Source organism: Nothobranchius furzeri, chromosome 11 (assembly GCF_043380555.1).
Source record: "Nothobranchius furzeri strain GRZ-AD chromosome 11, NfurGRZ-RIMD1, whole genome shotgun sequence".
Classification (NCBI taxonomy): domain Eukaryota; kingdom Metazoa; phylum Chordata; class Actinopteri; order Cyprinodontiformes; family Nothobranchiidae; genus Nothobranchius; species Nothobranchius furzeri.
The window spans coordinates 71954982-71976775 of NC_091751.1; the positions used below are offsets into that span (position 1 = coordinate 71954982).

At 44.2% G+C, this 21794-nt stretch overlaps 2 protein-coding genes across 3 annotated transcripts in view; one reads left to right on the top strand and one right to left on the bottom strand.

The window, feature by feature from the left end:
• The window catches only part of gng12a (guanine nucleotide binding protein (G protein), gamma 12a), a 67188-nt gene that overhangs the window by 40053 nt on the left and 5341 nt on the right, over window positions 1–21794 (top strand). The gene's annotated exons all lie outside the window — the stretch shown is intronic.
• On the bottom strand, window positions 5–4715 carry gadd45aa (growth arrest and DNA-damage-inducible, alpha, a). Of its 2 annotated transcripts, none has more exons than XM_015940527.3 (4): window positions 4595–4715; window positions 3634–3735; window positions 2551–2779; window positions 5–627 (listed from the first exon to the last, which is right to left on the bottom strand). In XM_015940527.3, the coding sequence occupies exons 2-4, from the start codon at window positions 3732–3734 to the stop codon at window positions 514–516; spliced, it is 444 nt and encodes a 147-aa protein (XP_015796013.1). In that variant the 5' UTR covers window position 3735; window positions 4595–4715; the 3' UTR covers window positions 5–513. The 2 variants fall into 2 exon arrangements, with proteins under 2 accessions (XP_015796013.1, XP_015796012.1); XM_015940526.3 differs by lacking the exon at window positions 4595–4715 and adding an exon at window positions 4143–4518.

The window sequence follows — 21794 nt, forward strand, 5'->3', positions numbered from 1 at the left end:
TTCCAAAACAGCATTTTATTGACCGTAAACCGCGTGTGTCACGCTCATGTCTTCATTAAGTACAAAAATGAACATAAATAGTTTAAATAGAATTAGAAATAACTTAAATTGTAACATTAGTGAAAGGCAAGCTGGTGAATGAAACACTAAACACTGAGATGTGAAGTGATGACGACAGCAACCTCAACAAGAACGACTGCAGCAGGCCGTGTTCCAACAAGTGCTCTCATGTCTGCCGAGGCCGAGGCCTTGGTCCTCCAACCGCTCAGCGGTCTGGACTTACCAAACCACACAGTGGCATCCTCGTGCACAGCCATTCCCAGCAGCCCAGTCCAAACGGGAACTTCCAGCCCTCTCCTTCAAATACATCCCATGCTGCCTGCAGGTGTTTCTCTTGCTTTTCTCCCCTCCATCAGCAGAGCAGCACCGTTTGATAAAATTGTGTCCGTCTGGGTTAGACCACACTTCCTGTGCAGATCACACTTCCTGGACAGGTTTTAGCTGCTGGGGAGTTCATCGCTCAGGCAGGTTGATGATGGGTATCCACTGATCCATGCAGCGGCTCTCTCTGCAGAATCGGTTGAGTTTGCCCAGAGCGGGGTCTTTCCACGATGCAGGATGTGGGCTCTAACAACAGAGAGACAGAACATTCTCTATCAAAGGAAACTCAATCCATTTTTGTTTGTATAGCACCTTCCACAGCCTCAGCGGCAGCCCAGCAGTGCTGAACACTTAATAAAAACATCCTGGGAATCAAAAGGAGGATAAGAACAACAAATAGACCAACACAAGTAAGAGCTTAAAAACATTGTGACCTAAAAACCAATCTAACAACGAGCCAGCGTCAACGACTGTGTTTGGGGGAAAGACAGCACCTAAAAGTGGGTTTTCAAGCATGACTTCAACATCTGAAGAGATTAGAGCTGAGGATCCAATAATGGATGCATCGTAGAAGAGTACGCCATCATCCATTATAGTGGAATGTAGTTTGGTTTTTTAACGGCGGCACCAGCGCAGCGTCCACATCTGTCAGAGTGAGCGTCCTCCACATTTACCTCCGCCTTAATGTGGTGCTGCAGGGCTGAGCGCTAGAGTTGTCACCTGAGACTGAACCGGAACCGAATCAGTCCGACCGGTTCTGTTGGATTTGGGCCGTGAATTATGTTAATTGAGCGGGTTGTCACGCGGCGCGCTCCGCTAGCTCAGAGAGAGAGAGGATCGGAGGACGCTCCTCCAAACACGCGTTATTATATTTATTATTTCTCCTGGAAGCGCTCAGTCAGACCGAGTGCTGTGATGTCGGGAGATCCGGTCTTGGGGAGGGGGCGGGGTCAGTGACGGCGGCTGCAGCATAATCATCTTTTATTTAGGGACACGGAGAAGTTAAAAGGAGAGAGAAATAGAAGGTAGAAGTTCTTGTTCTACTTTATTATTTTGTGTCATGATGATAAACTGATGTTAAATTCAGCTTAAAGAGAAACTGGGAGGAAGCTTTGGTTCATTTTAGGATACAGGAGGTCTGTCTCCTATCTGCTCCTCCAGAGACAGCATGGACATGAGGGTCACATGGTGAGGGTCACACAGGACAGGTTAGTGGAAAGGTTTGTAGTTAGCTGGTTAGTGAAGGAGATCCATCAGATGGGTAATTTAATCCTAATCCAGCCCACAGCCTTCTGCTGGTGTTATTATCAGAAAGAATAAAACACACATCTTAAATATTATTGGAGTGTAGAATTTGTTTTATGTTTTATTATTTTCTGCATCAAACAGAACTTGATTCATTCTCCAACATTTCAGAAACGAACCACCGGGTTCAAATAAAATAAACTAAGTCAAACATTTCATTTGGTGTTATTTCTGACACCCTTCAGCAGCGGCATAAATATCTGACTCTAGAGCTTCTCAGAGACATTAAACACTCATATATGAACCCATTATGGATTTTATTATTACATTATGTGTCCTGTAGGTTTTCAGTACTTTTTTAGATGTTGTGAGTTTTTGAAAGCGCGTTTTTCTCAGCCTGAGGCGTGGTGTTGAACCAGGAAACAGATTGTTTTACTTTGTTAAATCTTAAATGTTTACATGTTTTGTCCTAACCTGTTGTGGATGGAGAGATTTTGAGGGAGGGCAGGTTGTGTCAATTACGTTTTAGATAAAAAAAGTAAATAAATAAGAAGCAATTATCTGACATCTTCTACTTATCGATGAAAACAAATCACTATGAAATAATCGTGATGCATCAGGATATCGAATCGTTGACCCAATAATCGAATCGAATCGGGAGACAAGTGAAGCCTCGCACCTCTAGAAGAGACGGAGCCAGTTTTACTGCCAGACCCTGTTTACGCTGCACTTCTGCTAGTTTCTGTTTCGATGATAAACTTTTTCAGAAATTCTTCTCAAGTCACGAGGAGGAGGCGGAGTCCTGAGCAAAAGTAGGAACCAGTATGAACAAGTTCTTCTCTGACTAAGAGTTTCACTCGTGTGCCTGACGATCATGAGTGAAAAGCCCCACATGCCAAAAGGACAAAAGCCAACAGCGCTTACGGTGACGAGAACACAGTGCAGGTCTAGAGGTTCAGCTCCGCTCAGCTTCCCTCCTCCTCCTCCTCCTCCCAGGATTTCAGCCAGGCGCCTGGTGCTGTTGACTCGCAGGATGTTGATGTCGTTCTCACAGCAGAATGCCTGTATGAGGGTAAAGTGGATCTGCAGGGCCACATCTTTTACATCATCCTCATCCGTAGCCAGGATGCACAGAACCACGTTATCGGAGTCTCTGTGAAGGACACAATACCAGTCAGTCTGATGTGGGTTCCTGCGAGATGAACAAACATTTAGAAGTGTTACGCTAACGTAGGTCAGGTTTCACCGGCGAAGACTCTCCAAAGTCTCCTCCTGCACCACCTTCGCTCACTGGTGAGCTCAGTGCCGGACCCCCTGCAGTTTGCCTACTGGCCTGGAGTCGGGGTGGATGATGCTATTATCTACCTGTTGCACTGATCCCTCTCACCTGGAGCAGGCAGGCAGTACTATGAAGGTCAAGTTTATTTGACTTTTCCACCGTCCAGCCTGCACTACTGAGAGGGAAGCTGGAGGGAGCCAGTGTGGGCAAACAGCTGACCAAATGGATCATGGACTGTCTAACCAACAGACCGCAGTAGGCGAGACTCCATCGCTGTGTGTCGGAGGTGGTAATCTGCAGCACAGGGGCGCTGCAGGGAGCAGTTCTCTAACCCTTCATGTTCAGCCTACACCTCCGACTTCCATTCTAACTCAGACCAGTGCCACCTGCAAAGGTTCTCTGATGATTCGGCCATCATCGGATGCAGATCAGATAGGAACGATCAGGAATATGGTGTGAGACCAACACTCTTCAGGTCAATGCCAGCAAGACAAAGGTGATGGTCATAAACTTTAGGAGGAAGTCACCCTCTAAAACAATGGTGAACATGCAGGGAAAAGACATTGGGATAGTGGATTTGTACAAGTACCTGGGTGTTCACCTCAACAATAAACTGGGCTGGTCAACTTCAGCCTATAATATATATAGTTATGACAGTATAATTTATTGTTATTACAGTATAATTTTGTTGTTACTGTATAACTGTTTGTTATTACAGGGTAACTTACACATTGAGAGACTTTGCTGCCTCGTAGACACCGACCGTGATGCAGCCTTGTGGCAGCGCAGAGGTCAGGACTTCCTCCAAGGCTTTAGCCACTGTGTCCATCCTGCAACACACACACACACGCACACACACGCAGACGCGCGCACACACACACACACACACACACACACACACACACACACACACACACACACACACACACACACACACATGAGAACTCGGGGAGGATTCTCTGTGCTCGCGCTGGTTAGTTAGCCGGTTTGCTAACACCAGGCATGTAACCGACGCTACCACAGCTGTTGTGGCTAGCTCCGTCCCTGTAGTTTGCTTGAACCGGACCTTAAAGCAGCAAAACTACCGCTGTCGAGCTCGAGCTAACGCCGTGAACTCGTTGACCTGACGCTTGAGGCAGGGCTGCTAGATAAGCAGGTGTAAAACAGTAACAAACATCAAAGAAAGTTCTGCACCAGACGTTGCTGCACATATAAAGTGGTCAAACATAGTCTTTACCTTTCCTGAGAGTAATCCCCGTTTAGTTCCTCAAATGTCATGCTGAACATTAAATCCAAATCCAGCGTTGTGCAAAAACAAAAGCAGCGAACAGAAAGCAGTGCTGGAGCCTTCTCGACCCACCAGAGAGACTGAGCTCCGCGCACATCGCTTCAACTGAAACCGGCAGCAGCAGTCCGGGGCGTTAGCATAGCTGCGGTCATTGGTCAGATGCAAATCTAGCTAGCATGGGATTGGCCCGACACACGGCCACGGGCGTGTCCGTCCGCGGCTCGGTTCCCACCGTGAGCCCAGCACCGCTACTCGGTCTCTAGCTTAATTACAGCTGTGTGTGCACAGCTGTAACTTCCGCTGACTGTTCAGGGCCACGTAAGAACAAACAGACACCAAAATCCAAACGTGTCATCTTTAATGTACTCTTTTCAGTCTAACAGCCCGTTAACAGAACTTACCCTAGCTGCCGGAGCGACTGGGCAGTCAGCACAGCTGCGTAGCAACGAGACGCCGCCGTGGAATTGGGTCTTCTGATTGGTCGATTGTGGAGCGTGCGAAAACCCCTTGGGAACGGCGCGCGAGATCTAAAGGGACTGGCGCGAGAGGGTGTGGAAGTCAAATGTGACACATATTACTACTAAACATCGTAGCCTGGTCATGGTCACTCAGCAATAATACAACAGCGCTACGGACCAACTTTCTAATTATTCAGCAGTTGGTTCGTTTCTGTAATTTTATTCTAACTAAAATATTACGTATTTATTGCAGAATAGTCAAATATCTGACAGTGGTGTCTTCCTTGGTTTGAGTTGTGACTTAAACTATGTTTGTAAAAGTAGATAATTATCATTTTGAATAATTGATTCAAAGTTAATGCGACATGTTGTGAATGTTAATAAACGTTTTACTGCCCTCTGGTGGTTGTCTCTGAACAGAGCATGATACACAATAGTCTCTCAACGTGGGACAGCCTGTCTTCTCTTTATTCAGGAATCTCAAGAGAACAACTAAAGCTACGGTAAAAAGCTTCTTCTGTACCTTATTTAGAAAAAAGTCTCAAAAAACTTGTGTGTGTGTGTCTAGATTTGCGTGTGCGTAACTAAAGATGTGTGTGTGTAACTCTTGATTTGTAACTTGTGTTTACATTTTCGTGTGTAACTTCAGCTCCCACACATACAAATCATTGAACACACACACACACACACACACACACACACACACACACACACACACACACACACACACAGACAAAACTACATTACACACAGATCAGTTTACACTTATAAAAATTCTTTTGAGACTTTTCTCACTTGACTGATTTGTGTGTGCATGGTGCGTTCAAAAGCTGGGTGGAAGCTGGGAAATCTAAATCTCCTTTGGATTTAGTAACTTGTACTTAAGAGGCAAAATGTTTTTCTGTGGGAAAATAGAGTATCTTAGGATTCTGTAGTTATAAAAGATAGACCGAAATTTACCTTTTAATAATCTAAAATCGTTTCTTTAGACACACACACACACACACACACACACACACACACACACACACATATATATATATATATATATATATATATAAATATATATATATATATACAGTTGTGGTCAGAAGTTTACATGCACTTGTAAAAAATATAATATAATGGCTCTACTGAGTGTCCCGTTATTTCTAAAACTCTGATTTTTCTCTGATAGAGTGATTGGAACAGATACTTCTTTGTCACAAAAAACATTCATGAAGTTCGGTTCTTTAATGTCTTTATTATGGGTTAACAGAGAAAAGTGATCACATTTGCTGGGTCACAAATATACATACAGCAGTGCTAATATTTGGTTACATGTCCCTTAGCCATTTTCACTTCAATTAGGCGCTTTTGGTAGCCATCCACAAGCTTCTGGCAAGCTTCTGGTTGAATCTTTGACCACTCCTCTTGACAGAATTGGTGAAGTTCAGTTAAATTTGATGGCTTTCTGACATGGACTTGTTTCTTCAGCACTGTCCACATGTTTTCAATGGGGTTTAAGTCAGGACATTGGGAAGGCCATTCTGAAACCCTTATTCTAGCCTGATTTAGCCATTCCTTTACCACTTTGGATGTGTGTGTGGGGTCATTGTCCTGTTGGAACACCCAACTGCGCCCAAGACCCAACCTTCGTGCTGATGATTTTAGGTTAGGTTGAAGAATGTGAAGGTAATCCTCCTTCTTCATTATCCCATTTACTCTCTGTAAAGCACCAGTTCCATTGCCAGCAAAACAGCCCCACAGCATAATATTCCCACCACCATGCTTGACTGTAGGCATGGTGTTCTTGGGGTTAAAGGCCTCACCTTTTCTCCTCCAAACATATTGCTGGGCATTGTGGCCAAAAAGCTCGATTTTCGTTTCGTCTGACCACAGAACTTTCCTCCAGAAGGTCTAATCTTTGTCCATGTGATCAGCAGCAAACTTCAGTCGAGCCTTAAGGTGCCGCTTTTGGAGCAAGGGCTTCCTTCTTGCACGGCAGCCTCTCAGTCCATGGAGATGCAAAACACGTTTGACTGTGGACAATGACACCTGTGTTCCAGCAGCTTCTAATTCTTGGCAGATCTGCTTTTTGGTGATTCTTGGTTCACTCTTTACCCTCCTGACCAATTTTCTCTCAGCAGCAGGTGATAGCTTGCGTTTTCTTCCTGATCTTGGCAGTGATGAAACAGTGCCATGCACCTTATACTTACAAACAATTGTTTGCACTGTTGCTCTTGGGACCTGCAGCTGCTTTGAAATGACCCCAAGTGACTTTCCTGACTTGTTCAAGTCAATAATTCGCTTTTTCAGATCCATGCAGAGCTCCTTTGACTTTCCCATTGTAGCGTTTGTGGGCGTTTGCATCCAATGAGCCCTATTTACCTGGCCTAAGAGAAGTCACCAGCTGTAGTCACTCATAATCACTCACAAGAAGTTAAGAGGCCATGCTATGAAGCTCAGTTCACTGACACGTTTCTAAGTCACCTAAATTGCTAGTTCATGTTGCTGTATGTATATTTGTGACCCAGCAAATGTGATCACTTTTCTCTGTTAACCCATAATAAAGACATTAAAGAACCGAACTTCATGAATGTTTTTTTGTGACAAAGAAGTATCTGTTCCAATCACTCTATCAGAGAAAAATCAGAGTTTTAGAAATAACGGGACACTCAGTAGAGCCATTATATTATATTTTTTACAAGTGCATGTAAACCTCTGACCACAACTGTATATATATAGAGCTCCGGACCCTACGTGACTCTCAGTTAGTAGACGCCATATTGGCAGGTAAAAGAATCTAAACAAACACGGATGTAAACATGAACGTGAACGGGATCGGCTTGGATTTTACTTCGTCGGAGTTTACTTCACACTTAAAAACCGAAGAAATCGTTTTATATAGTCAGAAATTAAATAGACTGAACATTTCCGACCCTTACCGTGCCCCTGGGATACTTTTTAAAAACGCCAGAAGCTGTCGGAGCGGACTTCTTACCAGACCTGGCCGGGGAACCCCTTGGGATTTACCCGGAGGAGTTGGCTCAGGCGGCTGGGGAGAGGGAAGTCCTGGCCTCTCGATGCTACTGCCCCCGCAACCCGACTCCGGATAAGTGGATGAAAATGGATGGATGGATGGACAAATAACAGATTTACATGTAAGTAGTTTAAATAGAGCGCTGTGCTGTTTGAATGTATAAACTGAACACCAAGAGAAATCACTAGTCTGATTGTTTTCCATGAATAAAATAAATATGTCAGGCAGGAGCGTCTCAGGATCTGTCTGAGATCTGTCTCGGCGAGACAGATAATAGCAATCCAAAGTGCTTTTTATGTGTGATCTGACAATTGATCAACCATTGCTTAAAAATTAAATACAGCTTAGTCGGTTAATTGCTGTGATCATAAAACACGTAAACGGCAGCACGCAGAACTCACGAGGCAACGTTTTACGTGATGTTTACTTGTTGCTGTGAGTAATAAGACAGAAAAAGCCACGCCAAAATAAGTTTAGGAAGCCCACTAAGAATCGTAATAAAAGCATTTAAAATAAATACCACACACAGTTGAGGAAACGTTGGTTTAAGTACCTGATATGAAGCGGTCGCTGCATAAGCGAAAACCTTTACTCTCGGGATCCCACAGCTTCATTTCAGCCCGGTCACTAGCGCGTTTTATTACAATGATCCAACGTTTGCGGCGCTCCGGATCTTGGGGAATCCTGTAGATGGCTCATTCCTTATGTCGTCCGCGTGTGTTCGGCATCCTGGGGCACAACAGGAATCTACCATATTTCCCGTTTGATTGAGTTTTCTGACAATAACAAATAGTCCAGCTGCCGGCTTCTGCCTGCCAAGATGGCGCCGTTTCGATTTGAACTGTTGCATGCCGGGAGAAGTGACGTCAACTCCCGGAGCTCTATACTTATATATATATATATGTCATATTTAGGCAAGGACAATTCACTGAACAAGTCCGACCAGAACTCCCAGAATACACCGGACAGGGAAGCGCCAGGTTATGTGTGTGCACAATAACAGTAGGACAGTTTACATGTGAGGAGATGTATTTAGCTCACAAAATTGATGAAGTTTTTTTTTTGGATTAGTCTAAATAAGTTGGCATTTCTTTGTTGTGTCTGTGAACAGCAAAATGTGGGGAATGTGGCACAGGCATTAATGTCAGATGACCAGTTTATGAAAGTTTAATTTAACCTAATCTTGACCCAAATAAACAATTGCAATTAATAACACTGTCTCCACAAGCTTGTGTTTATGTAATAATTATGTTATTATTATATTATTACTGTACTTTTTCAATGACTGGATCAAAGTACCTTTGTTACTTACACCTAGATGTTGATTTTACAACTTTAGATGGACAGTGTGTTCATTTGTGTCATTCTATTGATTAATCTATTGAAATGTTATTTACATTTAACCAAAATACCTGACTTTTTAACAATCTTTTCTTCTCCAATGTTTTGTCTTTTGAAGGACTTGCTAACACATTTTGGACAATGGAGAGAAACCAACAATATACAAGGGTATGTAGTTATGCATTATAAAACTATATCAAAATGTTATAAATAATTATTAAATTTGATAGTGTGATGTCATGATTTAGCTAACTGAATTTACTTATTTAAAGGAACATTACTATTGACGTAAATAAATCTGGTCATGTCAAAAAAAAACAAATTCTTATGAAATTAAGCATTCAGATTTCAGAAATGACACTAAATCGTTATGTACCCATGTACAAAATAGAGTATTTGTGGAAGTAAAATTCTGATCCTTATATTGTCCTGTTTTTCATCTTTCACTTTTAAAGGACCAACATTAATGATTGAAAGTTACTTACTATAAGCAGCACTGCAAATTATTAATCTATTACATTTCTTCTTAACTCACACTGACATGTGCAAAACAAGCTCCATCTATCATTTTTAGATTATATATCCTATCCATATTTTAATAAAATTTGTCCTTTTTTTCATAGGACCTATTGAAACAGCACATCCTGGAGAGACTGCATCTGCGTGCCACACATGCACTACAACACATGCCTCTGAACATAGACTATTTGGATTTTTTTTGTAATCAGCAAATGGTTTTCATTGATGCTCTGGCTCAACACATACAACTGTCACAAGATTTCTCAGAGAGGTTGACTGATTTACACAATCCCATTCAATATCACAGAAACAGCCAAGAACCTCCATTAACTGTTGGGATTGAAAGACAAACAACAGGTGGACATCCTAAGATCACAATCTCCACTGGACATCTGATTCATCTGCTGGGAACTGGATGACCTGTGAACTCTGTTGCCAAATTATGGGGAGTGTCACGTGCTACACCTTTTAGGACGATGGCAGAAAACAATTTGTCAGTGCAGGATTTCTACAGTACATGTACAGATGCTGAACTTGATGCACTTGTTACTGAAATCAAAGACAGAATGCCCCATGCTGGCTTTCGTTTGGTAAAAGGCACATTGAAGGCCCAAGGACATCATGTGGGATCGGACAGAGTCGAAGATTCAATGCACCGACAGGGCCTGAAATTCACAGGGGGGTTGCAAGTATTGCGCATTATTTAAACGATTCTCGCAAATTTGGTTTTTATAATGTGGGAAATTCCCGCATACAGCGAACATGAATGTAGGTGTAAAAAAAACCCTTCCGTTACAACCTTCGCGCGCTGCACTCTTCTTCTTTTCTCATATTAAAAGACAATCTTCCTCTCTTGCTAGCAAACCAGTGATTGCCATTTAACACCCGGAGCCAAACATGGACCGCTGGTTAAAACGCAAGTATGACTTTACTGAAGGAGAACCTGCTCCCAAAATATAACCACAGTGGAACCTGATCTGCCTCTCAACTGTCTGTAGAGGATTCTGAAGATGTCTGGATATTTGTGGTTTTGGTGTCGGGATTCCTGTTGTTTGGCCTGAGCGGTTACCTGGCTTACCGGAAAATTAACAAGCTTTTGAGGAATATTGGCTCAATCCCGGCGCTCAGGGATGGAATGCATCATGCTGTGAACGCACAAACTCATATAATTGTTGAGATGAGTCGTAAGCTTGGAACTTTGTCTGAGATTCAGGCTCAGGCACAGAAGGTGGATTCCATCAAGGAGAGAGTTGTGGACAGATCAGCACGGATTGGGATAGATTAATTACGCCATTATTGGATCTAGAGGGGTTGAAGACCAACAGAACACTAAGGCATAGAGGAAATTATCTGTCTGTCCCTAAAACAATGCTTATCTGAATCTGGTGCCCTTGGAGCCTGTGAGGCTGAAGTGTAAACTCCCCCCTCAGAAGAAATGTGGAATGTTGCTGTCGCTATGGTAACTCTTCTCCCTATCCCAGCCTGGGCGAGACTGTGACCGGTGAAGGCTGTGGAACCATATCTAGGAGTCACTGTGCTCCATGAAGCCAGCTGGCTCTTCGGTGGACTGCCTCCCAGCTAAATTGGTGCGTGACTCGGTGTCTGCGCTGAGCCCGGCACTCATGAACATTTTTAACATTAGCCTCAGCACTGGAGTGTTCCTTAAGGTTTTTAAAGATGCGGTTGTTTGGCCGATATTGAAAAAACCTGGTTTGGATCCCTCCACTTATGAGAACTTTCGCCCTATATCGAAAGTCCTGTTTCTCTCGAAGGTCCTTGATAAAATTGTGCATGGTCAGATCTCTGCCCATATGAACAACAACTTGTTGCTGGATGTGTTTCAGTCAGCCTTTAGACCAAACCATAGTACTGAGTCTGCTTTGATTAGGGTGCTAAATGACATTCTGGTGGCATCTGACTCTGGGTCTATGGTACTGCTGCTCCAGCTGGACATTTCAGCGGCTTTTGATACGGTCGATCACCAAATTTTACTGAATCGGCTTGGGTCTTGGGTGACGGGGGTGGCGCATAAATGGTTCCACTCCTACCTATCAAACCATACCATCTCTGTACAGATTGGTGACTGTGCATCCTCCAGTCTTCCACTGCCTTGGAGGGCGCCACAAGGTTCCGTTCTTGGGCCATTGCTGTTTTCAATCTACCTTCTGCCTCTGGGCAACATCTTGAATCAGCATGGCCTGAGCTATCACATCTACGCAGATGACTGTCAGCTATACGTGGAAATGGACGAGAAGAATGCGGGCTCGAAATTGGCTGCATGTATGGCTGACGTGAAGGGCTGGCTGGCATTCATCTTCTTAAAACTGAATGAAAAGAAGTCTGAGTTTATTGTTTTTGACCCCCACAACCACCATGGCTCTCACCCTGTTTGTGACCTTTTAACCCTATACCCCAAACAGTGTGTGACGAGTCTCGGGGTCAAGCTGGATGCTGGACTCACAATGGCCCCACAGATAAACTCTGTAGTGAGGTCTTGTTTTTATCAGCTTCGCCGCCTTACTCACCTCAGACAAATCCTGAAACGGAGGCATTTGGAGTCAGTCATTCATGCCTTCATTACCTCTCGCCTGGACTATGCAAACGCCCTCCTCATTGGTGTTCCGGACTCTGCTCTAAATCGGCTGCAGGTTGTTCAGAGCGCTGCTGCCAGGTTCTTGACGGGTACACACCGACGTAGCCACATTACCCCTGTCCTGGAACATCTTCACTGGCTCCCTGTCATTTTCAGAGTGCAGTTTAAGTTACTGACTTTTGTTTTTAAAGCACTCAATGACCTGGCACCTTCCTACCTCTCTGCCCTTCTCACTCCATATGTGCCCACCCGCACGTTGAGGTCGGCTGACCTTTTGCTGCTGCACATGCCGCGGATGAGACTCAAATCGCAGGGTGAACGAGCATTTGTCCATGCTGCCCCAAAGCTATGGAACTCATTGCCCATTGGAGTTCGGCAGGCTCCATCTCTGGCGGTTTTTAAATCTCGTTTAAAGACCCACTTTTACACTTTGGCTTTTGGACAGTGACTCGTTTTAGTGATTTATTCATTGTTTTAATGTGTTCTTAGTATTCATCATGATTTATCTGCCTTTGATTGAGATTTTTATCCTTTGTTTTAGCTCCTTGTAATGGTTGTGTTTTGTTTTAGCCTGTGCAGCACTTTGGGCAGCTCCCATGCTGCATTTTAAACGTGCTATATAAATAAACTATGCTATGCTATGCTCTCTAACCCATTATCTCCCTCCCCTGTCCAAACGGAGGTGAAACGCGCTGGCAGTGATAGGAAATAACTGATCCGTAATAAAGTGGAAATTCGGTGAAGAGAGTCCCAACCCTACCTCCCCACCTAGTGGACACTAATGTTGTGTAATGTCTGAAGTCTGTGTACATATCTGTCTGAGGTGTTTTTTGCATAGCACAGCTGCCCTCTCTGGTGAGGGTAACTCTGAAGTGCCCCCCCCCCCCCCTCCCGACTCTACCCTCATATAAACCCTCTTGATCTATTACAGTAGCACGACTCGGGTTGCGAATGACCACAGTCACCAATTCTTGTCATGTGTCTATGTATGTATGTCTGATCTCAGAATTGTGTGTACTGAAACTCTAATTTCCCTCTGGGATTAATTGAATTGAAGCCTTAGCCCCACCACCGGAGGTGGCGCTGATACCAGCGATGACCCAAATCCTTCGGACTCTCGAAGCGGTAGCATCAGCAATATTACCAAGCAGCCCAAAGATAAGTTTCAGGCTAACTGGCTCAGACTATATCCCTGGCTTGAAAATAATAATGGTGAAATGAGCTGCTCCATCTGTAAAATGTGCGGTGCTGTGCCTTTTACTAGTCGATGCTACAAAACATCAACGTAACGCCGTCACTCAGATGGTGTGTGTCACACAGCAGCAATTAAAAGAAAACGTGAGGCAGATTCAGCCAAAAGGCTATTGAAGATGCGCAGTTAAAATGTGCTGAAGAAATAAAAGGGCTTCCAAAAACTGCATATTTTATTGCAACAAATGAAATGGCCAAAGCTAAATTTTGCCATCTGATTAAATTCATGAAATATATGGAGTGTCCCGCTTTTAAGATTCTTAACACCAAAACATCAAGCTATGGTAGTTAAATGTAGCGATAAATATAGATTTATATCTGTATTTATCAAATGTGGTGTGGACTTGGCTTGTTTTCGTCATTTATAATGTTATATAAATTAATTCGGGGCACCACCCAGTTTTGTCTGTGTGAACTGGGACACTGAATTTTTGGCTTAATGAACTGACCTGAATTGGAATGTTTATTATGTGAAGGGCCTTGAGACGACTCTTGTCGTGATTTGGCGCTATATAAATAAACTTGAATTGAATTGAATATTTAACTTCTTCTGAATGTAATCAGTCTCAAAGTTAACACCACATTTTAATCTGAAAGCTAAATTCTTGTCAGAATGAGCCGGCTATTCTCAAGATCGCTAGGCAATGATCAGGCATGATTTAAGTTTTGTGAGTTTATTACAAACATCCATTACATTGACAAGAGGACCAAACACAGCTTATAGTTTAATGCATGGTTATTAAGAAAATTGGTAACCCAAAGTTTTATGGCAGTGATAGGAAATAACTGATCCGTAATAAAGTGGAAATTCGGTGACACCAGGATTATAGAAAAATGGGAAATAATTTCTAAAGGGGAACAAAGTGAAATGTTCATGTGGGTTTTTAGGTGAAATGGGTGAGTGTGTGTGTGTGCTTGTGTGTTGGTATGGGTGCAAAAGGGGGTGTGTTCATGTGTGTGAGTGGATGCAATGAGAGTTGATGTGTGTGTATGGATTTGTTGCGGCAGAAAGAAAAAGTAAATCTTGAGAGATAAACGGGAATTTGAATCGAAAATAACAAGCCATAAAAGTTTAAGTCTGAATTCACTAATCAGGCTTAGCAGGAAAAGTCAGCCAGATGAAAATGATTCACAGACCTTTTCTCCGTCGCCAAAGAGGTGTCCTGTGGGCTGGTTCAGCCGGTCCAGAAGCTTGAATGTGGCCGTCAGGGGCCGTAGGACTTTTTGGCACCTCAGCTTAGGTCAACGAGCGTCTGTGGACTGGAGAATGATGCATTCCTCCACCGTGGCTTGACTTTAAGGTCCTCAACTCAGTTGCACCGAAACGTGGAATTCAGAGCGCGAGTCCCGATTCACAAACGGTGCCGAATCAGAACTGTTCCAAATTGCTTTCAACTCTTAATGCACAACTTCTTGAACGCGTCAACTTCCGGTTGCGCGTGGGACGTCAAAACAAAATAAACGGAGTTGCCTCTGTCCTGCCGAAACTTTTGAGAGCTAATGGCTTGGTTTCTTTAGAGTGTAGGTTTCTTGCTAGGCCAAGATGGAAAAGCCAAGCAGATGTTTGCTTAAGGCGTCTGTGGTTCTTAAACTGCCGCCATGAGGTTCGGATGGGTGCTTATATAACCTTTTGGGCAAGCCCACCTGTATCTCACTCAAAAACCACTGGAGGGCACTGTGGCTCTTCCAAATAAACTCTACCTTCTCCAAGATGGTAAGTCCTTGATCACAATTTAACACAGTTATTCATATAAATCCTCAAAAAGTATTACTTTAGCATCAAAGTATTACTTTAAATGGGAAAGAATAAAATTCATGTCTTAAAACTGGACAGTTTTGCCATTAGCATGAATTTTAACTGGAGAAACACCAAATGACAGAGGTTTAACATAAAAGAAAACACAAAACAAACGGTTTGGTCTGTGGCGGATAAGATTCTAATTTAGAGCACCTTGATTTCTATTTTAAGAGTAAACAACCTAAACACCTTCTTTGATTGTAGATAACCAGGAATGCAAGGTTTATAAAGACTCAGGTCTTGAAGCTCCCAGGAGGACCTAAAAGAAATTTTATGACTTCCCCTATCTTGAGAAAAGAGTCAATCTGAGGATGATGTAAAACAGACCAGTTTTCTGATTTTACTTGCGCCTCCTGATTGGCGCAGAAGGCAGGCCAGTCAAACTGGTGCAATTTACGATCCTGGGAGAGTTGTAGGAGGTAACCAGAATGCTGAAACTGCAGGCCAGTTTCAAATTCCTCTTTTTTGTTTTCTTCTGCTAAATGTGAGAGGAAAAACTTTGTGAAAATATTTAGGTTGTCCTTCGTGTGAATACAAACAAAGTTAATCTGAGGATATAAAATGTGGATTTCCGCTACATAAATCAATGAAAAAAGACTGTCAGAAATGGACTAAGCTATTGCAAGTACTCTTGTCGAAGATGTTGACAAGTGTAATGATCTTAATTTCCATCTAATTAAGGACCGTGAGACAATAAGATTGCATATCGATTATGGAATCAATCTTATGGACCACTAAGTTATTTAACCAGAAGATTGGAACTTTTTATTGTAGGGATTTGTAACACTTTGTAGTAACTGAGAGACAAGAGATGAGAGAGAGAGTCCTTTAAACATTTAAGATGATTTATTACTAAATAATTTAAACAATTTTAAACAACTAACTCTAACTGATGATTAGGGATGGGTACCTTTGACATTTGAATCGATTCGGTACTAATTCCCGGTACCTAGGAATCGATACCGATACTTAACGGTACCAATTTTCGATACTTTTGAGTCTTTATTATTTTAATTCTCTTTTATAATTAAATATATATTTTTCTCAATTCATAACAATATTTGATAAATATCACGATAAATAACATTCAACTGTTTGTATTTTAACATCGTCCTTGTAGTTTTATAAGCTGATAATTAAACTGAAGCAAACATCTTTACTGTGAACTAAATTTACTGTGTATCTTCATTCCTTTTGCCGTCTTTTTTCATTTGATTTTTCCTACTGGGAAGTTAGAATTTCCGAGGAGAATGCGAACGCACCATTAGCTGATAACAATGGTAGCAATGGAAGCTAACATACCAAGCTAACGTTATCTTAAACAGTTTATTTAGCTGCTGGAGCAGATTAAAACGATGATGCCTCACACTTAGATCGTTGTCACTGGTTTCATCTTCACCCAATCACCCGTCGCATTTAGTAAAGTGAAGCCAAACTTTAGAGCGCGTTCTTGTTCTTCTAGTCGGAAATTTGGAGTTCTGAGGAGAAAGCGAACGCACCATTAGCAAAACGTAAGCTAAGATATCAAGCTAACGTTAACTTAAACATTTTATTTACCTACCGGAGCAGATTAAGATGAGGATGTCTCACTTAGATCTTTGTCGCTGGTTTCCTCATCACCCAATTACCCATCACATTTAGTGAAGTGGACCCAAGCTTTAGCGTGCATTCTTTCTACCATGCTGCTCTGTTTACAACTGGCTCACAGGGAGCGACCACATAACGCTCTTGCGCATGCGCAGCTGTCTCGGCAAGTTCTCGTTATGAAGGACGGGTACCGAAACGAGGCACTGTTTGAAATGACGTGAATCGGTGTTCGGTCGGTACTATGGAATTCGGTCGGTGCCTTAAAAAGTACAGAATTCGGTACCCATCCCTACGGATAATGGATGTATCTGGTGTGAATGAGACCTGAGGTTGATGGTGTGTGTGAGTGGTGTTGTTATCAGAACTCTCGTATCCGGAGAAGCAAGTCTGAATGAGGGATGATGTTTTGCTTCCGATTACGATCAGAGTTTGTCCGGAGTTTCAGGACGAACGACCAAATATCAGCTAGCTTCTGTCTTCAGAGGGGGACCAGACAGGGATGCCCACTCTCCCCCTCACTGTTTGCTATCTTTATTGAACCACTAGCAGCAGCAATTAGGCAAACAACAGATATTAAAGGGATAAAGTGTAAGAAAATAGAACATAAGATCAGTCTTTATGCAGATGATGGTTTACTCGTTCTCCGGAATTCTCAATCCTCTCTCTCCCATTCAATAGAATTGATAAACTAAAAGTTTCAGATTACTCTATAAAGTGGTTAAAATCCACAGTTCTACCAATTAATTTATCTTTTGTCAATTTACTTAATACACAGTTGGAGTCAGGGAATATCACATACCTGGGAATTAATGTCTCTCCCAAGTTAGCACATCTAACCAAACTAAACTACATCCCACTTTTAAAAAAAGTGGAAGATGATCATGCAAGATGGAAATCCTTACCGATATCACTCATGATAACCAGCTCCCCAGTAAACAGTGTGCGCGAGTTGCTGCCTCCTTCTCCTGAGACGCCGGACAGTTTGCCAGAACCTTTTTGGAGCCGATCGATAGTCTTTCTCCATGGCCTCACCAAACTCCTCCCACGCCCGAGATTTTGCCTTGGCAACTGCCACTGCTGCACCCCGCTTGGCTATCCAGTACCTGTCTGCTGGCTCCAGAGACCCACAGACCAGCCACACCCTGTAGACCTCCTTCTTCAGCCTGACGGCTCCCCGAACCTCTGGTGTCCACCAGCGGGTATGGGGGTTGCCACCACGACTGGCACCGGCCACCTTGCGACCACAGCTAGCAACAGCCGCCTCAACAATCGCAGAGTGGAACAAGGCCCACTCTGAGTCAATGTCCCCCACTGCTCTCGGGACGCGGTCAAAGCTCTGCCGGAGGTGGGAGTTGAAGACCGTCTTGACAGGTTCTTCTGCCAGGCATTCCCAGCAGACCCTCACTGTGCTTTTGGGTCTGCCAGGTCTACGCGGCATCTTCCCCTGCCATCTGATCCAACTCACCACCAGGTGGTCAGTTGACAGCTCCGCTCCTCTCTTCACTCGGGTGTCCAAAACATATGGCCGCAGGTCAGATGATACGACTACAAAGTCTATCATCGATCTGCGACCTAGGCTGCCCTGGTACCAAGTGTACCGATGGGTATCCTTATGTTCGAACATGGTGTTCGTTATGGCCAAACTGCGGCTTGCACAGAAGTCCAATAATGAAACACCACTCAAGTTCAGATCAGGTGGGCCGTTCCTCCCAATCACACCCCTCCAGGTCACGCTGTCATTGCCCACGTGCGCATTGAAATCCCCCAGCAGGACAATGGAGTCCCCTGATGGAGCACTATCTAGCACTCGTCCCAGGGACTCCAAAAAGGGTGGGTACTCTGAACTGATATTTGGCCCATAAGCGCAAACTACAGTCGGGACCCGTTTCCTGACCCGAAGGTGCAGGGAAGCTACCCTCTCGTCCCCCGGGCTAAACCCCAACACACAGGCGGAGAGTCTTGGGTCTAACAAAAAGCCAATCCCAGCCCTCCGCCTCTCACCCGGAGCAACTCCAGCAAAGGAGAGTGTCCAACCCCTCTCAAGGACTTGGGTTCCAGAGCCAATGCTATGTGTCGAGGTGAGTCAGACTATATCGAGCCAGTACCTCTCTACCTTTGCCACAAGCTCCTGCTCCTTCCGCGCCAGCGAGGTCACGTTCCTTGTCCCGAAAACCAGTTTACTTGTCCGGGGATCGGACCGCCAAGGCTCCCGCCTCGGTCTGCCACCCGATCCACTCTCATTTGTAACTCTCTTTTCACGTGTCTGAGCAGAACCTCCCTGAACCGTCTACAGGTGGTTCAGAATGCCTGTGCTCGGCTTCTGACCAAGTCCTCCAAACACACCCACATCACCCCGCTTCTCCTACAGCTTCACTGGATGCCAGTCAACTTCAGGAGTCATTTCAAGATCCTGGTTCTGGTCTGTAGGGCCTTACATGGACAAGCACCATCTTACATTGGTGATCTTCTTAGTCCCTACACCCCCAGGAGGTCCCTGAGGTCCAGTGATCAAAGCCTACTGGTTGTGCAGCACCAGGCTAAAGACCAAAGGTGACAGATCATCCGCTGCTGTGGCCCCCAGACTCTGGACCTCTCTCCCCCTGAGCCTGAGATCAGTGGACTCAGTGGTCTCCTTTAAAAAGCAGCTGAAGACTCACTTGTTTAAGCTGGCTTTTGTATGACCTTCTTCACCTCTCTCTCTTTATTCTGCTCTCCCCACCTATTCCACCTTCCTCAGGATCCACTGATTTCCCTTTTTCCTATTCACTCTCTCTCTTAACATTTTTTCTTTTAAATCCCAATTGTCTATTTTTGCTCATTTTAAATATACTTTTAAACATTTTCTAAATGCTTTTTTATATTTTTACATTTGTTGTCTTGTTTTTGTGAAGCGCCTCGTGATTTTTATCTTGAGAGGCGCTATAGCAATGATATTTTCTTTTTCTTCTTCTTCTTCTTCACACTGCACCTGACCCTTCATGTTCCTCCTGCGGGTGGTGGGTCCACAGTTGGATGAGCCCATGTTCTCCGGTTTGGGCTGGGCCCGGCCGGGCCCCATGGGTGAAAGCCCGGCCACCAGGCGCTCGCTCACTGGCCCCAATCCCAGGCCTTGCTCCTGGGTGGGACCCCGGTAACCCTCCGGGCCGGGTACTCCGACTCCTTGATAGTTCATCCATGAAAGATCTGAAGCGTTCTTTGTCTCACCCTTCACCTAAGACCAATTTGTCATGGGAGACCCTACCAGGGGCACAAAGTGCCCCAGCCAGCATAGCTCCTAGGATCATTAGGGCACTCAAACTCCTCCACCACGATAAGGTGACGGTTCAAGGAGGAATGAGAAGACAGTTTCATCAAAATTCTTGATTTCTGGTGAAGTTTTACTCCACATCAGAAAAAGTGAGTAGTTTCATGAAAATCATTTATTTCTTTTGCAGTTTGACTCTACATCAGAATGAGAAAGCAGTTTCATAAAAAACCTTCATGGTGAAGTTTTACTCCACATCAGAAAACGAGAGTAGTTTCATGAAAATCAACGATTTCTGCTAAAGTTTGACTCAACATCTGAAAAAGTGAGCAGTTTCATGAAAATCTTTTATTTATTTTGCAGTTTGTTTCTACATCAGAATGAGAAGGCGTCGTCGTCTTCCTCCGCTTATCCGGGTCCGGGTCATGGGGGCAGCATCCCAACTAGGGAGCTCCACACCGTGCTCTCCCCGGCCACCTCCACCAGCTCCTCCGGCAGGACCCCAAGGCGTTCCCGGACCAGATTGGAGATGTAACCTCTCCAACTAATGAGCTTTGAAAGAAAAGCGTCTGGACTTCTTTGAGTTGCTTGAAGACGTTTCACCTCTCATCCGAGAGGCTTCTTCAGTTCTAAGGTCAAATGGTGGAGAGTCCCAGATTTAAACCCAGTGGGAGTTTCCCCCTGAAGAGGGAACAAAAGACCCCCTGATGATCTACATAAACACATGAGCCAAGGTGTGAGGGTGGGTGTGGGTCCTATTCAGCCAGAGTTTCAGGTGAGCTCATTGTGAAACCTGGCCCCACCCTATCATGTGAATTCCTGAGGTCAGATGGCCCAGGATATGCGTGGGCATTGAGGCATCTGGGAAGGGATCTCAAAACTGGATTATAGATGGCAGACAGTTGGTGTCGTAAACCACCGCCTCTGTTCAAAGATGGTTGCTCACAGTGGACATAAATGGCTTCCTTTACTCCTCTTTCAAACCATCTGTCCTCTCTGTCCAAAATGTGAACGTTGGCATCCTCGAAAGAGTGACCTTTGTCCTTTAGATGCAAATGAACTGCTGAGTCCTGTCCCGTGGAGGTGGCTCTTCTTTGTTGTGCCATGAACAATGAACAAGAGTCTGCTTCTAGACCTGCAGAAAGAGAGAAGAAAGAAAACAATAAAACAAAAACAAATAGGCCACACAACAATACAACAGGAGCAAGCTATCACTGCGTCAACTTGATGAAGAAATATATAATCAACATTGCTTAACTGAACAATCACACGATAATAAATCACAGTGCATTTAGTGCCCACCATAGCCTTAAGACCTGTGTTGAACGTGCCCAAGTCCATATTTATGAGAGCACCATGTGAGCACCTGTGTGTGTCTCCCTCCTAGCCTCCAGCCCCAATAAACCAAGCAACAACAGAGGTGTGCTAAGACCCCTAGTCTCCCTCTGCCTGCTCCAGTATGGTGTTAGTGAGTGTTGATGAGGTGTATTCCATGGCTGTGGTGAGCGGGCAGTGCGGACATCGTCTGGCCTATGCCAGCTGATGCCACCACACCACCCCACTTGCACCCACAGCCCTCGGTGTCTAAGTGCAGTTTAAAATTGGAAGTGGGCACCGGCACCCAGGAGGAGGCTGAGAAATCCCCCTGCCAAATGCCGTTGGATGTGCTCTCTCCCAAGGCCCTAAGTGTGTGTTTGCGTGGAATGTCGTCGGTGGAAATGTTTAAGGTGCAAATAAAATTGGGGGGCAGGTTGCCACAGGAATGTGGAAATGGGGTCCATACCCGCA